Source organism: Bombyx mori, chromosome 11 (assembly GCF_030269925.1).
Source record: "Bombyx mori chromosome 11, ASM3026992v2".
NCBI lineage: Eukaryota > Metazoa > Arthropoda > Insecta > Lepidoptera > Bombycidae > Bombyx > Bombyx mori.
In genome coordinates this window covers 554,047-571,485 of record NC_085117.1, presented here as the reverse complement: position 1 = coordinate 571,485, position 17,439 = coordinate 554,047, and the positions used below count along the sequence as shown (strand labels likewise).

At 40.8% G+C, this 17,439-nt stretch overlaps 2 protein-coding genes across 3 annotated transcripts; one reads left to right on the top strand and one right to left on the bottom strand.

The window, feature by feature from the left end:
- Window positions 1-94: 94 nt before the first annotated feature.
- LOC101741790 (S-phase kinase-associated protein 2) lies at window positions 95-13,798 on the top strand. 2 transcript variants are annotated; one of them, XM_062670903.1, is made up of 14 exons: window positions 95-273; window positions 434-506; window positions 1,842-1,922; window positions 2,377-2,503; window positions 5,503-5,640; window positions 6,112-6,268; window positions 6,574-6,703; window positions 7,655-7,826; window positions 8,611-8,701; window positions 9,757-9,881; window positions 10,567-10,726; window positions 11,279-11,398; window positions 12,006-12,083; window positions 12,253-13,798. In XM_062670903.1, exons 1-13 carry the CDS (start codon window positions 206-208, stop codon window positions 12,070-12,072), a joined length of 1,509 nt encoding a protein of 502 aa, XP_062526887.1. In that variant the 5' UTR covers window positions 95-205; the 3' UTR covers window positions 12,073-12,083; window positions 12,253-13,798. The 2 variants fall into 2 exon arrangements, with proteins under 2 accessions (XP_062526887.1, XP_004922169.1); XM_004922112.5 differs by lacking the exon at window positions 12,253-13,798 and having other exon boundaries at window positions 12,006-12,179.
- Window positions 13,510-15,771, bottom strand: LOC101741651 (partner of xrn-2 protein 1). The gene is made up of 2 exons (XM_004922111.5): window positions 15,269-15,771; window positions 13,510-13,795 (listed from the first exon to the last, which is right to left on the bottom strand). Exons 1-2 carry the CDS (start codon window positions 15,430-15,432, stop codon window positions 13,645-13,647), a joined length of 315 nt encoding a protein of 104 aa, XP_004922168.1. The 5' UTR covers window positions 15,433-15,771; the 3' UTR covers window positions 13,510-13,644.
- Window positions 15,772-17,439: the final 1,668 nt, after the last annotated feature.

Sequence of the window (17,439 nt, the reverse complement as noted above, 5' to 3'; positions counted from 1 at the left end):
AGAAGTCCTCGATTTAGTAATAGCAAGTGTGACATTAATGCCCAATGTCAATGTCAGTTTGTACGTTTAAAAAATTTGTCATATTTGTCTATAGCTGAATTCCTTTTTTTTTAGTTTAATTTTGACTTCAAAGTGCTATCTGTTGCGTGTGCCAAATTTTTTATCTAGCTATATTTGGAAATTTATAATACAAAATTAAGTGAAAATGAACATTAGTGGTCTGGAAGATGAAGTTAATTCACCCGTTAAACCAGACGATGCAGAAAGTCCTAGGTGAGACTTGAATTTTTAGCAAAAATCGTCATGGAATTCAATCTGACATGACAGCTGATTTTCAGCGGTAAAGTTGAATGGCGCGAAATAATCACGCCCTAATTATTATTTTTACACTACTATATTTACGGTTATTCAAAGAGTTGGAATATTATTTCAGCAAGAAAAAACTTAGAATAAGTAATTCGACGCGGAAAAGTTGGAGTTTGATGGACAAACGAACGAATTACGAGGTATGTAGTAATTTTTTCCCGCCCTCTTCCGTTCTAGTTAAAAACTTTTTATTTGATATCAATCGTGTTTTAACTATCATTCGAGTTTCTCACAGCTCCTAAATCCAATATTAATATACATATCGAGTTTGGGACGCGTAATTTTATAGTTTTGCCACAAAACACGCAAATGAACTGAGATCGAAATATGTATACATGCTCCCATTTTCATGTATAGATTTTATGGGTTCTCCGGCGTGTAGTGAGCAATGGTTGATACTGCCACCCTGCGAGGTCCCATATAAGCAGTCGGGTGACCATTATTCACAAACAAATAAGACTGTATGAATATATGCTCATACAGCAACATTACAAACAGATTCTGGACCATTTCTCAGTTATGCAAATTTTGTTTAAGTCATCACTATTATAAGTAATGCTTTCAAATAATATTATGTATTTTTATATGTTATGCACATATTTACTAGTGATAGGAGGACATATTGTGAGCCTGTACTGGTAGGTAACATGCCCCTGCCTATTTCTGATGTGAAGCAGCAATGCACTTGGTTTTTAAGGGTGGGGCAGCCATAGAACTGAAACTTAGAGCTTACTCTCATGGTAGGTGGTGGCATTGACATTGTTGATTTATAGACATCAATAACCCATAGGGTTCTGGGAAGCACTTAACACAAGGTAGGCCCTGATTTGATTCACCTATCAAAGCAAGAAAAGCTTTAAAAAAGACAAGGAACGGGACAAGCTATGTTTCTAGTAATTTTTTCTCAATTACTAAATTTCTATTTGTATTTAGAGGTACTAGATTAATACATGAGTGGTCCAAACACACATTCAAGCATAGACATTGAAAAATATAAGGTTAAATGTAGTTTAAAGAAACATTTGAGAATTGTCTTTTATAATCCTGTACCATATTAAATCATAAAAAGCCTATAGGCTTTCATTGAAGAAGATCTGATTTACGGGCATCCTATGTTATTCTACACAACAAAAGGAATATGTTTGATTAAAATTCGATCAACATAGATTAAGATATCAATTTTGATTTGCATCAGACTAGCTGAGCATAGATCATCAAAGTGCTCTATGGGATACTAGGTTTCTTCAAAGGGTTTTGGAGATATGATATAACTTTGTTTTTCTGTACTGAAATACAAAGGTTTGATTAATCTTAGAAATACATATTTTTCAATTCTTATAATGTTTGCATAGTAATAATTACATATTAGAACTAATTGTTTAATACTAATGTTTAATCCATAGATAGAATAATGTCTCATGTTAAAGGGAACTGTATGATTTTGGGAATAAATAAAGTTTAAACTTTATTTTTAGGTATTACAAGAAATGGGGGTTAGTTTGCTTGAGCCTGATGATAATGAACAATCCTGTGAACTGAGTTCGAGCAGTGGAGGGGTGAGTTTTATGTTTTTGTATCGCTGTCTGTGTTTGGCGACACAACCCTTGTGGTAAGTGCTTTGTTTGCTAATGGAAGTCCTGCACAGCCAAGTTACAATGAGGAGCAGGTCTAATTTTAAAACTCCCGGTAACAGTAGGCTCGTTTAACCATTACCATTTTACTGGTGGTAGGACCTCTTGTGAGTCCGCGCGGGTGGGTACCACCGCCCTGCCTATTTCTGCCGTGAAGCAGTAATGCGTTTCGGTTTGAAGGGTGGGGCAGCTGTTGTAACTATACTTGAGACCTTAGAACTTGTATCTCAAGGTGGGTGGCACATTTACGTTGTAGATGTCTATGGGCTCCAGTAACCACTTAACACCAGGTGGGCTGTGAGCTCGTCCACCCATCTAAGCAATAAAAAAAGATAAAAAATTGAGATAATGGAAATTCAACAGTTTATTTTGATTCCAGCACCACCACAAAGGCACAAAACGAAAACGGGACATAGAAAACGTGAATCCAAATACGAATTCATGTTCTCCGATCACAAAACGAAGCCCGGGACCTTCCAAGGCGAAGAGCCCTCGCGTTCACACCGGTAAGTCTTCCATAAAGTCTCGCTGCTCATCAAAATAACACTTTGATAAGTTTAATATCGGTTTGTGCAGAAACTATGTCCTCAAATATTTGCCAGGGGTGGTTGCTGGTTTGTTAAATATGAATGCTTCAAAACAACAATCATTCATGCTTACTTTGGTAAATTAATATTATTTTAGGCTATTTGGGTTTCATCCATAAGTTAATTGTCTATCTTTGTGTTTTTATTTTTATTTTTTTTTATTGCTTAAATGGGTGGACTAGCTCACAGCCCACCTGGTATTAAGTGGTTAATGGAGCCCATAGACATCTACGACGTAAATGCGCCACCCACCTTGAGATATCAATTCTATGGTCTCAGTATAGTTACAACGGCTGTCCCGCCCTTCAAACCGGAACGCATTACTGCTTCACGGCAGAAATAGGCAGGGTGGTGATACCTATCCGCGTGGACTCACAAGAGGCCCTATCACTAGTAATTACGCAAATTGTAATTTTGCTGGTTTGATTTTTATTACACGATGTTATTCCTTCACCGTGGAAGTCAATCGTGAACATTTGTCCAGTACGTATTTCATTACAACAATTGGTACCCTCCTGCGGGATTCGAACACCGATGCATCGTTCAACACGAATGCACCGGACGTCTTATCCGTTAGGCCACGACGACTTCAACGACGACTATGGTCCAGGGTACTGTTAGTAGTGAGAAGGCCGAACTTTTTAAAAAAAAAGGATTTATTCGAAACTACACAATATTTTTAATGAATAATTAATTATAATAAAAGAATTTAGAAATAGTGAGGAAAATTGGTAAACGTCTCACTTCAATGAATATCTGACCCGAACTGAGCCTGGTATGTTCTCATGAAATCACTGTGAGAGAGCTTATGATGAGTAAGGTGTTTGGTAAGCATTAGTCTATACAGGCTAGGGATATAACAGTACGAATACTTTCCATCCTGCTTAAAGAGGATCTAGTCTAAGTACTAGTATTGATAACTGTATCTCTATCAGTCTATCTATTTGCATGCCTGATATTAATAATAGGATAGAAATTGAGAACAAATCATGCACTATCATCCAGCCCCAATTTAGGATTCCCTGTATTACAGGACTGACATACTTTTAAATATACATATATAGATAATAAACACCCTGACAAACACCAAACAAAATTGTTTATTACAAGTATGTTTGCCCAATGTGGTAATCAAACACATGATTCTCCACGAAAACAGTCAGGCGTTCTAACTTACTGCACCACCAAGTCAACCATGTAATAACACTATTCTATTAAAATTATGCATATGTATGTTCTAATTATTTCCTAGTAAGCATTTTGGTTTTAATTAATATCATTCCCCGAAGAATAAAACTGTATAGTGCTTGTAACATCACATGTACTGTCAGTAACAAACCTGAAATTAAACTTTTTAGCGCTGAGTTTATATTCACATATTTAAAAAAAAGAGAATGTACCTTCTTTTTCTCCAACTTATCCCACTAGTTGGGGTCGGCACAGCTAATTTTTCTCTTCCAGTCTCTTCTATCAACCGTCATTTCAACACTCACTCCTCTCTCTCATCTCGTCATTCACACACTCCATCCATGTCTTCTTCGGTTGTCCTCTTCCCCCTCTACCTTGCACTACCATTTCCATACATCTTCTAGTCACATGCGTGAGTTTCGTCGTTACGCAGCACATGTCCATACCACGCTAACCGTCCGCTCTTTGATTTGTTGATTACCGGGGCTACTATCACACTTCCTCTGCTATACTCATTCCTTATCTTGTCCATTCTTGTCCACTCCACACATCCATCTCAACGTTCGCATCTCTACCGCGTGCACTCCTCTTTCATGCATTACTTTCTTCACCTAACAATATAATATACCTTATCAAAAAAAAAATAACTTAAAAATTTTACAAAAATCATCGTCATCATCATCATTAGCCCATTGTTGTCCACTGCTGGACGTAGGCCTCTCCCAATACGGCATATATTTTTTTTACTGCTTAGATGGGTAGACGAGCTCACAGCCCACCTGGTGCTAAGTGGTTATGGTGATAACGTAAAAGTTAACTCAATTTTGTATGGAGTTGGAACGTTTTCCGCTAGGGGCGCTGTTCCACACAGGTTTACACCGATCTATCCTAATCACTGCAGCACCCAGTCAGTGATATTCTCGTAGCCACGACAGGTGGCGCGCGAGTAAGCTTAAGATAGGCAGCGGCTTAGCTCTGCCCCTGGCATTGCTGACGTCCATGAGCGACGGTGACCACTTACCATCAGGTGGGCCGTATGCTCGTCTGCCTACAAAGGCAATAAAAAAAAAAAGATATGTCTTCATATATCAGTTATAGTCACAGTGGACTGGGTTTCATTAGTAATACAATAAATAAAATGTAGAGCCGCGGGGTCAATGACCGAGCGGCTTCAGTGGGGCGCGGGGTCACTGACCGGTACCGGAGTTATACTCACTTTGACGGAACATCCATTCAACAAATACTAATTAAAGTAAATTTACGGTTTAACCGTTAAAGCGCTTACCGTCGGTATATCGACCCTCTATTAACGCGTATAAAGTGCCGAACATCGAAATATCGACAGTTCGATTACATGTATTAGGTGTAGACCTGTATGCATGTGTCTTAGCGCGGGCACGTTTTATTTTTATTGTATAGATGGGTGGACGAGCTCACAGCCCGTCTGGTGTTAAGTGGTTGCTGGAGCCCACAGACATCTACAACGTAGTTACCGCCACCCACCTTGAGATATAAATTCTAGGATCTCAGTATAGTTACAGCGGCCGCTCTTCCCTTCAGACCGAAACGCATTACTGCTGCACGGCAGAAATAGGCAGGGCGCTGGTACCTACCCGCTCGGACTCAAAAGAGGTCCTACCACCAGTAAAATGTGTATATGTATATGAGGTCACTAGTTTTGCTTAAGAAGCAGTCTTAAAGTAAATTCAAACTCCATTGATGTTTTGCAGGCAAACCGCTGCAGCAGACGGACTGTGAGACGACTCTAGTGGAAGGGATCGCGTTTGACGAGGAGACCCCGCTGGCGCAGTGCATCAGCGCCTACGTGCCCAGGGAGCAGCGGGCGCATCCCAGCCCAGTCAGGACACGTTAGTTGACTTTGTCCAAGCATTCATATTATCCATGGGGCTGGGGCTTGCTGATAGGGAGATAGTTGGGGCCCGGTCTGGTCTACAAGGGTATTTCATGTTGTTAACTTCATTAAATATACCGGCGAGAGGGTGTCTTGCGAATCTGCACCAGTAAGTACCACCACCCTGTCTATTTCTGCGAAGCTTATGCACTGTAAAACTGAAACTTAACCCATGTCCTTGCGTTTAGATTAAGTTGTGACGAAGAAAGAGGATCTAAAGTAAGGTATAAGACAAAGGGAAGATCTTCCTCTGAGCGGGTGATATTTCTCGGTAGACCGACGGTCCGAATGTTATTCTTCGGAACTTGTATATATGCAAGCTTATCTTGAAAATGTCGTAAGCGAGATTCAGGCATTTGTCAAAAATATTGCGTTGTTGTATAATGGCTACCTGCCACACATATCAACTCGGTGACTTTGTCCGCAGCGTCGTCCCCCGCGCGGAGGCCGGCGCAGCCCCGGGGCGCCGCCCCCCGCCGCTGCGGCGCGGACTCCTTCTCGGTGCTCTCGGACGAGATGATCCTGAGCGTGTTCCGCTGGCTGCCCAAGCGCACGCTCGCGCACTGCATGCTCGTCTGTAAGAGGTAATTCACTTGAATTCTCTCTGAGTTCGGACCTATCAGTCTCAGTAACAACTCAGTACGGCTTGGTTTGTGAGTGGGCTAGTGAGTGAGCTGGTTATAATTACGACGGACATCCGTACTAATATCATACGTGTCATCAAAAAAAGATTAGGCTGTATGGTACGATGATACCTTTGCCTTTCCAGTTGGAAAAATAAAACTAATATTACTAAAGTAGACATGTGACAATTAGAACATCAGTAACACCTCCAACGTGCAGTCGGTTATCGATTCACTATAACGTGGGTACGTGTGTTCGGTCCCAGGTGGTACCGAATAGCTTCGGACGAGACGCTGTGGCAGCGGCTGGACCTCGGCAACAAGGCGATAGCTAGAGACGCCCTGGGGAAGATCCTGGACAGGAAGCCGGTCATAGTCAGACTGGCCAGCTCGGAGGTGAGCTGCCTCTAATCGTTCTTCATTAAATTATTATCATTTACAACTAAACACGGAAAATAAAAAAATAATAAATCATACAAGTCTTTATCTGCTATAGACAAATTGATTAAATTTTATCAATTTGTGGTTTCTGAAAATTTACAAAATCCTTCACTAAAATAAAATATAGGATAGGATAGGTAATAAATATGTTACTGCCATCTACAGGAGCAATGAGAAACTAATCGAAGCGAAGCCATCTAGTGGCCGATGCCCGTAAACATTTTTGTTGAGTGTTCGAGTTGCTTATCTAATATGTAACTAATTTGTGTGTATTATCTATGAGTTCACGCACAACCGTCGAAGTGGACACACGAGTGTACGTCCGCGCTTCGCCCGCTACTCGCCGCCATTCCCCTTCGAACTTGGACCCTCTGGATCCTTAGGATCCTCTGGAGTATTCATTACCCGGTGCTCCAACTGGAGAACACAAAAAACTCTATTTTACAGTACAGTACAGCTCGGACACTCCACACGACAAGTTTACAAATATCGAGAACATTCCCGATAGCACCAGTCGTTTCTGCTATTTGACGACAGATGGCGCTACTCGTGCCCCCGCGGCAGCGGCTTGGCTCTGCCCCTGGTATTGCTTAAGTCCATGGGCGACGATTGTAATGTTGTACATTTGGAGGTGTTAAAGAAAAACGTCTTCTTGCGTGTATTCCATGTTTAATTATCATCTTAATCCTAGTTTACAATTATGAAGAAGCCTATGTTTCTGGGTGGTCCGCCTTATTAGGGGGACATACGAGATTACACCTATTAATTATGTTATATACCAAATGATATGCTATGCTATGCTATAATATATAAGTATACACACTTCATGGTAACCGCTCACCATCAGGTGGGCCGTATGCTCGTTTGCCCTATACGGCAATAAATAAATAAAACTTTTTATTTCAGATCGGTTCGTGGTGCTCGGGGTCAACAGCGCCGTCCCGCGTCCAATATTTAGACCTGAGCATGTGCTCGATACAGCTGGAGACTTTGGACCGGCTGCTGGAGAACTGTCCCGGCTTGAAGAAGTTGAGCTTGGAGAGTGTGAACGTTGCTGACACTACCTGCGCTATCCTGGGTGAGTGGCTCCTGGATTGGTCCTGTGCGTATGTAGCGGTAAGAACACAAGATATTTGACAGATGCCTGAATCTCGCTTACGACATTTTCAAGATAAGCTCGCATATATACAAGTTCCGAACAGCAATATTCGGACCGTCGGTCTACCAAGCAAATATCACCCGCTCGGCGGAAGATCTTCCCTTTGTCGTATATCTCTACAGCGTATAGTATTGTTACGTGCTGAGGGTTCGGGATAAATAAAATTTCACCAAAGGACAACTTGAAAAACTGTATTCAACACTTAGAACTCTCAATTCGCTTCTTCCGCTTCGCTTCAGGTGATCCGTTCGCTGTTTCGCTTCGAGTAGTTCCGATTATTGACTGACTGCGTGCCGTCTCTGCAACGCTTTTATAGCCGATACCACATCCCTACAATTATCAAGAATATTCCACACATCTCTAGTAGTTGTAGTTCCCGCTAGGTGACAATAGATGGCGTTGTACTTCTCGAGCGTTCTAGGTCCTTCGATATCCGTTTGACTATTCGGCGATAGATGGCGTTACTATTACCGGCGTAACAGTATAGTATGGTAGGACGTCTTGTGATTAACCACGGGTAATTTGCACGGAAATTACTTTTCTCAAAACTACGGTAGAATATCTTAAGACAGCTTACTGTATAAAATAAAATAATATAAATAAAATAATTTCACTTACAATATACATTAAACAATTAAACAATTTGCTGGGTGATGTCCGCGGTCTACAGCTGTAATAACAAGTTATGTAATTGTGTTTTCAGGTAGATGTACAAATTTGGAGACATTAAACATGACAATGGCACAAGGGATTACCGCAGAAGGGTCGAGAGCGTTACTTGAGGGATGTGTGAAGTGAGTTTTATTTGCTTACATTAATAGATCGGTCTATTAGTCCTTATCCTAGCCAAAAATACCTTGTCTAGTATTTAATCACTAGTGGTGGAAGGTCTTGTGAGAGCAGTAGCTGCCACCACCCCGCCTGTTTCTGCTGTGAAGCAGTAATCCGTTTCGGTTTGAAGGGTGGCACTCCGAGCTCATGTCTCAAGATGGCATCTGCAGGTCCACTCACGATGTGCTGATGCCTACGGGCTCTGATAACTTTTTAGGTAATTTGAATCATGAGCTGATTCATTCATCTATGCCATTAAAACTAAATTATCTTTTAACTAATTTTATATTTTATGGAACGTAACAGGAAACTTTGATTGCAAATTATTACTGGTGGTAGGACCTCTTGGGAGTCCGCACGGGTAGGTACCACCACCCCGCCTATTTCCGCCGTGAAGCAGTAATGCATTTCGGTTCGAAGGGTGGGGTAGCCGTCGTAACTATACTGAGACCTTAGAACTTATATCTCGAGTGGGTGGCGCATTTACGTTGTAGATGTCTATGGGCTCCAGTAACCACTTAACATCAGGTGGGCTGTGAGCTCGTCCATCCATCTAAGCAATAAAAAAAATATAAAAAAATAAAAAAAAATCCTAAAACATTTTCACATTAGTAATATGTATACAAATTATATTGTGAAGCGCTGGGGTTCGGGATGAATAAATGGTCCACCGAAGTACAACTTAAAACTATTTATCACTTAAAACACTCACAGAACACTTCTTCTTCCGCTTCCCTTCGGGTGATCCGTTCTCTGTTTCGCTTCGAGTAGTTCCGATTACTGACTGACTGCGTGCCGTCTCTGCAACGCTTTTATAGCCGATACCGCATCCCTAGAATTTTCCAGAATATTCCACGCATTTCGGGTATTGTGTTTCCGCTATTTGACAATAGATGGCATTGTACGTATTTTTATACTCATTCGACTATTCGGCGATAGATGGCGTTATTCTTACCGGCGTTACAATATTATGTATCTGTTTGGAAAATTCATGACGAGACCCCCTTGGAATTTTCAGCCTACAGTCCTTGAATATATCGTGGTGCAATCTGAGCGAGGCGGCTCTCCAGGTGCTGGTGGACATGTTGCCGCGCCGGCTGCAGCGGCTCAACCTCGGCGGAGCCAGGATTATGACTGATGAGTGTAAGCAATTAATATGATCCGGAGAACCTTTACTGGTGGTAGGAAGTCTTGTGAGTCCGCGCGGGTAGGTACCACCGCCCTCCATTTCTGCCGTGAAGCAGTAATGCGTTTCGGTTTGAAGGGTGAGGCAGCCGTTGTAACTATACTGAGACCTTAGAGCTTATATCTCAAGGTGTGTGGCGCATTTACGTTGTAGATGTCTATGGGCTCCGAAAACCACTCAACACCAGTTGGGCCGTGGGCTCGTCCACCCATCTAAGTATCTTCGAGCTTACCAGAATAGGTAGGGAAAAAACATACGAATGCACCGGACGTTTTTTTTTCATTGCCCTTGTAGGCAGACGAGTATACGGCCCACCTGATGGTGAATAGTTACCGTTGCCCATGGACTTCAGCATAGGCAGAGCCAAGCCGCTGCCTACCGTTAAGTACTCTCCACAAGCTTCGTTTGAAGAAAGATAAGGACGCAGTGGCTTCAGGTAGTATGGATGACCTCAGCTCCGATGGCGGGTGGTGCGATGATAAATACGAGATGATGGAATCGTCTCAAATAATTCCTCTTATCTTTTAGGCCACGACGACTTCAAACTTGTCTATGAAACTCATCAAAATAATTTCTAAGAAGTTTTCGATCCTGTAAGTAATATGGAATAAGCGTTTTCACTCTATATTCTGTGTTCCCCAGTGACGGAGCGGCTGTGCGCGCGCTGCCCGCGCCTGGCCGAGCTGGACCTGTCGGACTGCTCGCGGCTGACCCCCCGCGCGCTGCAGAGTCTGGTGACCCTGGGCAGGCTCGAGCACGCGGCCCTCAGTCGCTGCTACATGCTCTCCGGACATACGCTTTCGTAAGTGTCCATACATATGTCGGAGAGGCCACAACTATTAACACCATCGTCAGACATCGTAGGGGCGAATAGGGTGACCGAGCTAAGAGAAATATTGAGTACACCAATCACGTTTGTTATCTTAGAACAATCTAGAAATCTTCTTTTGACGTTAGCAAACGAAAACGAATGACAGTTCTTAGGACGGAGGCGCCGCTCTTCAAGAATGCTGGTTGGTAAGTGTGATGGCGTCCACTCGCCTCCATCGGCTAGGCTCTGTCGTAGCACGAGGTTAGCCGAGTTCCGACGGCGCTGCCATCTCTCGGGAATCGTGCTGCGTTTCCTTTAGCTACCAAACTAATGACTGTCTCCAACATACTAAAAATATTTTTAGTCGTCGTTTTTAGCGGGTGTAATTCCTCGAATACGGTCTAACCGTGATGATAACACCAAACAATAGATTTTGCACCTTTAATTACCAAGTTAAATGTCGCTTAAACCAAATATCCTTTCACTCCTCAATACTATGTTCAAGTAAACTCTAGATTTATTCGTAAACTAACATTGTTGCAGTAAATTGTCAGCGATGCCTTCTCTGCGATACCTAGAAGTTTGGGGGATGCTGCAAGCTCCAAATCTTAGTTTATTAAAAGCCAATCTACCATCGATCCAGATCAACCACTTCATGTTCAGGTATTTATTAAAGAAAAACCCAAGTTTCCTTAGTGACTGAAATCCGTTGATTTAGTGTTTTTCAAAGTTGTAATAACGTGTAATAACGGTGGTTTATTAACTGTTTAGTATCTATGAAGCCTTGTTCGGATTAGGCGATTAGTTTAGTCGAGCGCCGAGTAATTTAGTGGCTAAACTACTCGCCCGAAAAAATAGAACAAAATGGATTGACTTGACTAAATTATTTACTAACCTTCTCGACTAAATTTTTGGTGCTCAGACACATTTAGCTACTAAATTACTCGGTACTCGACTAAAATGCTCGCCTAGTCCGAACAAGGCTTGAGAGTGCACAAACGTGGGAAAATTAAACAAAACCACTGGACGTAACTTCTCGGGATCCTCCACTGAAAAAGTCTCAGTAAACGACCACCATTTTACTGAGATTATATTTTATCCCAGTTGATTAATGTCTCAAATTAATCACTCTCATTTCATTTCATTTTACTCCATCATTTTTCATAAACCTAAAGGTCTTAGTTGCCAGGTCATAAAATCCATTGAAAAAAACATAATAACATTTTTCTTAAAAAATATATCTTTAGATCGTTATTGTTTCCGTTCTCAGCGCCATAGCGAGGCCCACGGTCGGCACGCGCCGCTCTTCAGTGTGGGGATTAAGAACCAGAGACTGAGTATATTTTATGTATGTATTTTATTTTTATTTAAGTTATAGAAAACCTTACATTATACAAATGTGATCGAATTAAATACATCTTTATTATATTATGTTGTGATTTCATTCTTGTGTCTTTTATTTATAAACACTTTAGCGACTAAAGTAAACACAGCTATCTCTCTCTCTCTTCGATCAGTCCCTCACTGCTGAGGATCGTGACTCCGTCCGATTTCGTCAACCAACTGTCTCCATCGATCCCGCCCTGCAGCCCGGTGGAGTGCGTCGCTGATAGGTATCCCCAGTTCCTCCGCTATTTGGTCCGACCATCGTTTGGGACCTCTACCCCTAGGCCTTTTTCCCTCTATTTTACCGGTCACCACAAGGCGTTCCAAATTGCTGGTATCCCTATGTGCAACATGACCAAAATACCGCAATATTCTTTGTAGGCAGATTGTGGATAATATGTATATAATAATAATAATAATAATAATGGATATAACACAGCTATAGTAGATTAAAATTGAAAGTGCAGCTTACTGAGTAATCTACCAGCGGCTACAGCAGAGCGGCCCAGAAAAATCTTGATATAAAACTATCCTATTACAATATGACTTACTGGGTCCTATCCAGTTGATTATCAAGCCATAACACACATTGACATTGATACAATGGCGTGGAATAGTTAAACCTTCTCTTCCTATGAGTATCACCAAAGTAAGAAACGTATCAGAGAATGGCATACTGCGACAGCAAATTTTTATTTTGCATAATGCATTTTATGGCATTTTAATGGTATGCTCTGCTGGGCTAGGCTCTGCTCCTGGCATTGATGATGCCCATGTGCGACGGTAACCACTCATCATCGGGTGGGACGTATGCTCGGCTGCCTACAAAGCCAATAAAAAATATATTTCTGGGTGGTATTATTTATTTTGGTTTTAAGATATAGAATTAAGCTTTAGGTTTTAAGGACTGCATTTTTTTTTGCGTATATGGTTGACCGAGCTCTCAGCCCTCCTGGTGTTAATTGGTTACTGGCGCCCATAGGACATCTACGACGTAAATGCGCCACCCACCTTGAGATATGAGCTCTAAGGTTTTTCTTTTACAACGGCTGCCCCACCCTTCAAAACAAAACGCATTACTGCTTCACGGTAGAAGTAGGCAGGGTGGTGGTACCTACCCGTGCGGACTCATAAGAGGTCTTACCACCAATAATTACGCAAATTATAATATGCGATTTGGAGCAAAGCGGAAAAAGCGAATTACGAATTGTAAACTGTTCTGTGAGTTTTCTAAGTTAAATAGAGTTTTAATTTGTACTTCGGCAGAATTTTTATTAACCAGAACCCGTGTAACAATACGAAATAAATTTGAGAATAAACCATGAAAGCAATTTTAATGATAACTGTTGCAGTAAACTTTGCACAATTAGATAAATAACGAACACATATAGACCCAAACATTTATTTGTGTTAAGTGGTTACTGGCGCCCATAGACATCTACGATGTAAATGCGCCACCCACCTTGAGATAATAATAAGTTCTAAGGTCTCAAGTATAGTTACAAGTATTTGTACAGTTAATACTATTTCTTGAAGGTACGTTTAGCTTTTTGCTCGGCCGCATCGCTGGCTTGCACGAAAGTTCGTTTCAACTTATTCTTTCTGCTCTCCTTGTACTTGGCGGACACTTTCTCGGCCAATACCGAAATGCGTTTCATTGTTTGAGGTGGATATCTGGAAAACATATGTTGATTAGTATGTGGGAGCAATCAGGTTAAACTTTTTATTTATTTTATATAGATTATGAAAAAAAAACTAAAATATGATGGTAGGGTATCTTATAAGCCCACACATAGACACCATCATCCTACCTAATCGAAGCAATCTGGTTTGAAAGATGTGGCAGTTATTGTACTATACAATATTAGAACTCATGTCTCAAGGTAACTAGTGACATTTAAGATGTTTGTCTTTTGGCACCAATAATCACTTAATACCAATTTTTTATTTTTTATTGCTTAGTTGGGTGGACGAGCTCACAGCCCACCTGATGTTAAGTGGTTACTGGAGCCCATAGATATCTACAACGTAAATGCGCCACCCATCTTGATCATATAAGTTGTAAGGTCTCAGTATAGTTACAACGGCTGCCCCACCCTTCAAACCGAAACGCATTACTGCTTCACGGCAGAAATAGGCAGGGCGGTGGTACCTACCCGCGCGGACTCAACAGGTCCTACCACCAGTAATTACGCAATTTATAATTTTGTGGGTTTTCACTTTTATTACACGATGTTATTCCTTCACCGTGAAAGTCAATCGTGAACATTTGTTGAGTACGTATTTCATTAGAAAAATTGGTACCCGCCTGCGGGATTCGAACACCGATACATCGCTTCAACACGAATGCACCGGACGTCTTATCTTTTAGGCCACGACGACTTCTAAATGGCCATAATCTCATTCACTAAGCTAGAAAATTATGTAAGAGATTTCACAAATGAAGATGACAGTTTCTGTTGATTCCTACAAAGTCCCGTGTTATATGAGACTAGAAGCTACCGGCTTCGAAACTAAAGGCCGCTACAAAAGGCAAAGTAATTTGTCTGAATTAAACACGTCATTTCGGATCCTCGCGATCCACTAAGAGTGCTTTTAGGTACCTCAAGCACTGGGCATTGTTCTTGTCGAACTTAACCCACAGACATGTATAGTTGAGAAGTTTAATTCAGCTTTCTTTTTCTACCTGTTCTAGTAACCTTGAGGGGCTATTCTAAATTCGCAGAGCTAATAGGTGAGCTCACAGAGCTCAAACCAGAGTGTTGCTAACACTGGTCCTAGCAAGAGCAGTGCTTTGCAGAATCTACCACCAGATCGGAAACGCAACCCACTGAGAAGATCTGGCCAGAAACTCAGTGGGCTGGATTTCCAATGAGGTTATAACCGTAAAATGAAGATTGGTATTCGTTTTAAAGCGCATTATTGTTTGGTACACAGAAACATCAAACCGATTGTGTTCACAGCACGTGCAACCAGAAAGAAAAACAGCTAAATACTCCGTTAAGATCCATCGATTTGGAAATTCATATTTTTTTTTGTAGATAATAACATAGAAAACTTTTTGCATAAATTTAAGTTGCGAAATCTAGCTGTTTAGGTTTGAAAGATTAACTAGGAAAACGAAATAGATTGGCTTCCAAAACGAACCTGCATCCTAAAAATTCGATATTGGTATAGATTTGCGCCAGTGTCACTAATTCAGCTTCTGGAAAATCGTCTTTGTGTTCTAAAAGGAAACTACGTCTAACTTCCCACTGTTCCTCAGATTCGTGCTCCGTTCTCAACGAATCTACGTCTATAGAAGGTTTCATTGTGTGTAATGTTTATTTTTTTTAAATCCCAATATATTTTCTATTACGTAGGTATTTAATTCGAGAGTGATTTCGAGGCGTTCAAAACAAAATAAAATATAAACATTTGGTTTTTGTTCTATTCTTCAATCGGACAGGCCAACGAAACAAAGGCTATACAGCCAAATCCCTTATTACAAAAATTGGAGTTGAGTTTATTGAATTAAGAGACGAAAATGTCGAGAAAGTTGAAATTAAGCGATGGCTCACTAACATGGTAATAATTATTGAGAGTTCGAGTTAAGCGTGTAATTATTCACAAAACTTGATTCATATTTTTGAGATTTTGAAATTTGGGAGAATTTGGTAACGATTTTTTTGTTTTTGTTTTTTAATAAGCACAACGGTGTAAGCGTAAAGTCTTTTAAGTAAAATTGAACAACTTCCTTTTATTAATATGATTTTGAACTTGCTTTTTGATAATTTAGAATGAACATTGAATTTAATGAATTACGATTCTTTGTATTATATATTGTATCAGGTCAAAAAAGTTGCACAGTACAACAAAGCACACATAACTTCAAATCCATTTAATTCAAAATATTGTGAATAAATGTAACAGAACGAACTAGGGAAACCTCTGAATGATGAAATTAAAAGCTACTATTAATTTTTAAATAAGGTATACTTGGTAGAAATAGCGCTTCTGACATCCCAGTGTTAAAGGTCATCGACTGACGTATAGTACTAACAAATTGAAAGCCAGTTCTAAACTTACAATTTTCTCAAACCGGCTAACATTTCAGAGTGAAGGGTTATATTAAAGTAGGAAGGGTTCATGGTCTATACATATACTTATTTACTTAAACTATTTACTTAAGTTCATTGAACCCATCTGTCTGGAGTATACATTATGGTACACCGTAGTACTATCTGAAGTCTACAGACCAGTGTAGACACAATTCGCTTTCTCCCGTAATGAGAATCACACTCATTACCATTAATTATCCATTAAAATGTTACTGGTAATTTGGTAGAATACTGGCGACCGAGAATAAGAATTGTTTTCTTTTTGTTTTTTTTTTTTTTTATTTTCATAAAGTTGTAAGTAGGTAGTCGTGAATTAAGATCGGTGAAATCTCGTGTTCCTTCAAACATGTGAACGATAAAGTGCAGTTTAGTGATGGGGAGAAATAAAAAAAAAATCGGGTAAATTCTCAAAAAATGTGATAGTACCCTTTTGTTTTGCTCGAAAAGTGATTTTATTCGTTGAATTGTCGGCAGGACCGAATATATAATACCTTATTGCTGTTTAGCTCTAAATTCGTTACGTAAAGAGAATTTATGCAAAATAATGGACTATGCATTCCGTAAGATATTGTCGAATATAACATATTTTGCTAAAACAAACGAAGACCGAGCGAAGGGGTCTTTGACGAGCCGCCGTCGACACAACACGCAGGCCGAGCCGGATGGAGCCTTGAAGGAGACCACCGCCGCCGATCATGGAAACATAATAACAAAAAAAGGCTCGCACTCCGACACCGACATTTTATCCGCGAACGAGCAGAAGAAGAGGAAAATAAGAAAATTAAAACTAGACGTCAAGAAAGCCAGTCAATCGATGACCAGATCGTTGGACTTCACCAACAACGATGATGACGGCTCCAACGCCGAGAACACGCCCAAACACAAGCTCCTGGATTGCAAAAGCGCCGAGGTCTTCAGTTTCAGACTGAAGAGGTTCAATTTCGATAGCTCCTTCGATTTACCAGACTCGCCGACCGATTCGTCTTCCAGAACTGAAGAGATTGTGGAAATCGATTCATACTCTGACCCCAGCGATACAGACGACTCGAGCGAAAAGAAAGAGGTCAAGATGTGTCGGAAAGTTGAGCAGGAACCAGATACGGATAGCGAATCCACGTCGGTCTCACCAGAGCCCTTCGAAGACCTGGAGGACAAGAATGAAGAGGAGCGTATCAGTCTGCTGTTAAACTACCAAATGCGCCTGGAGAAGCTAGAATG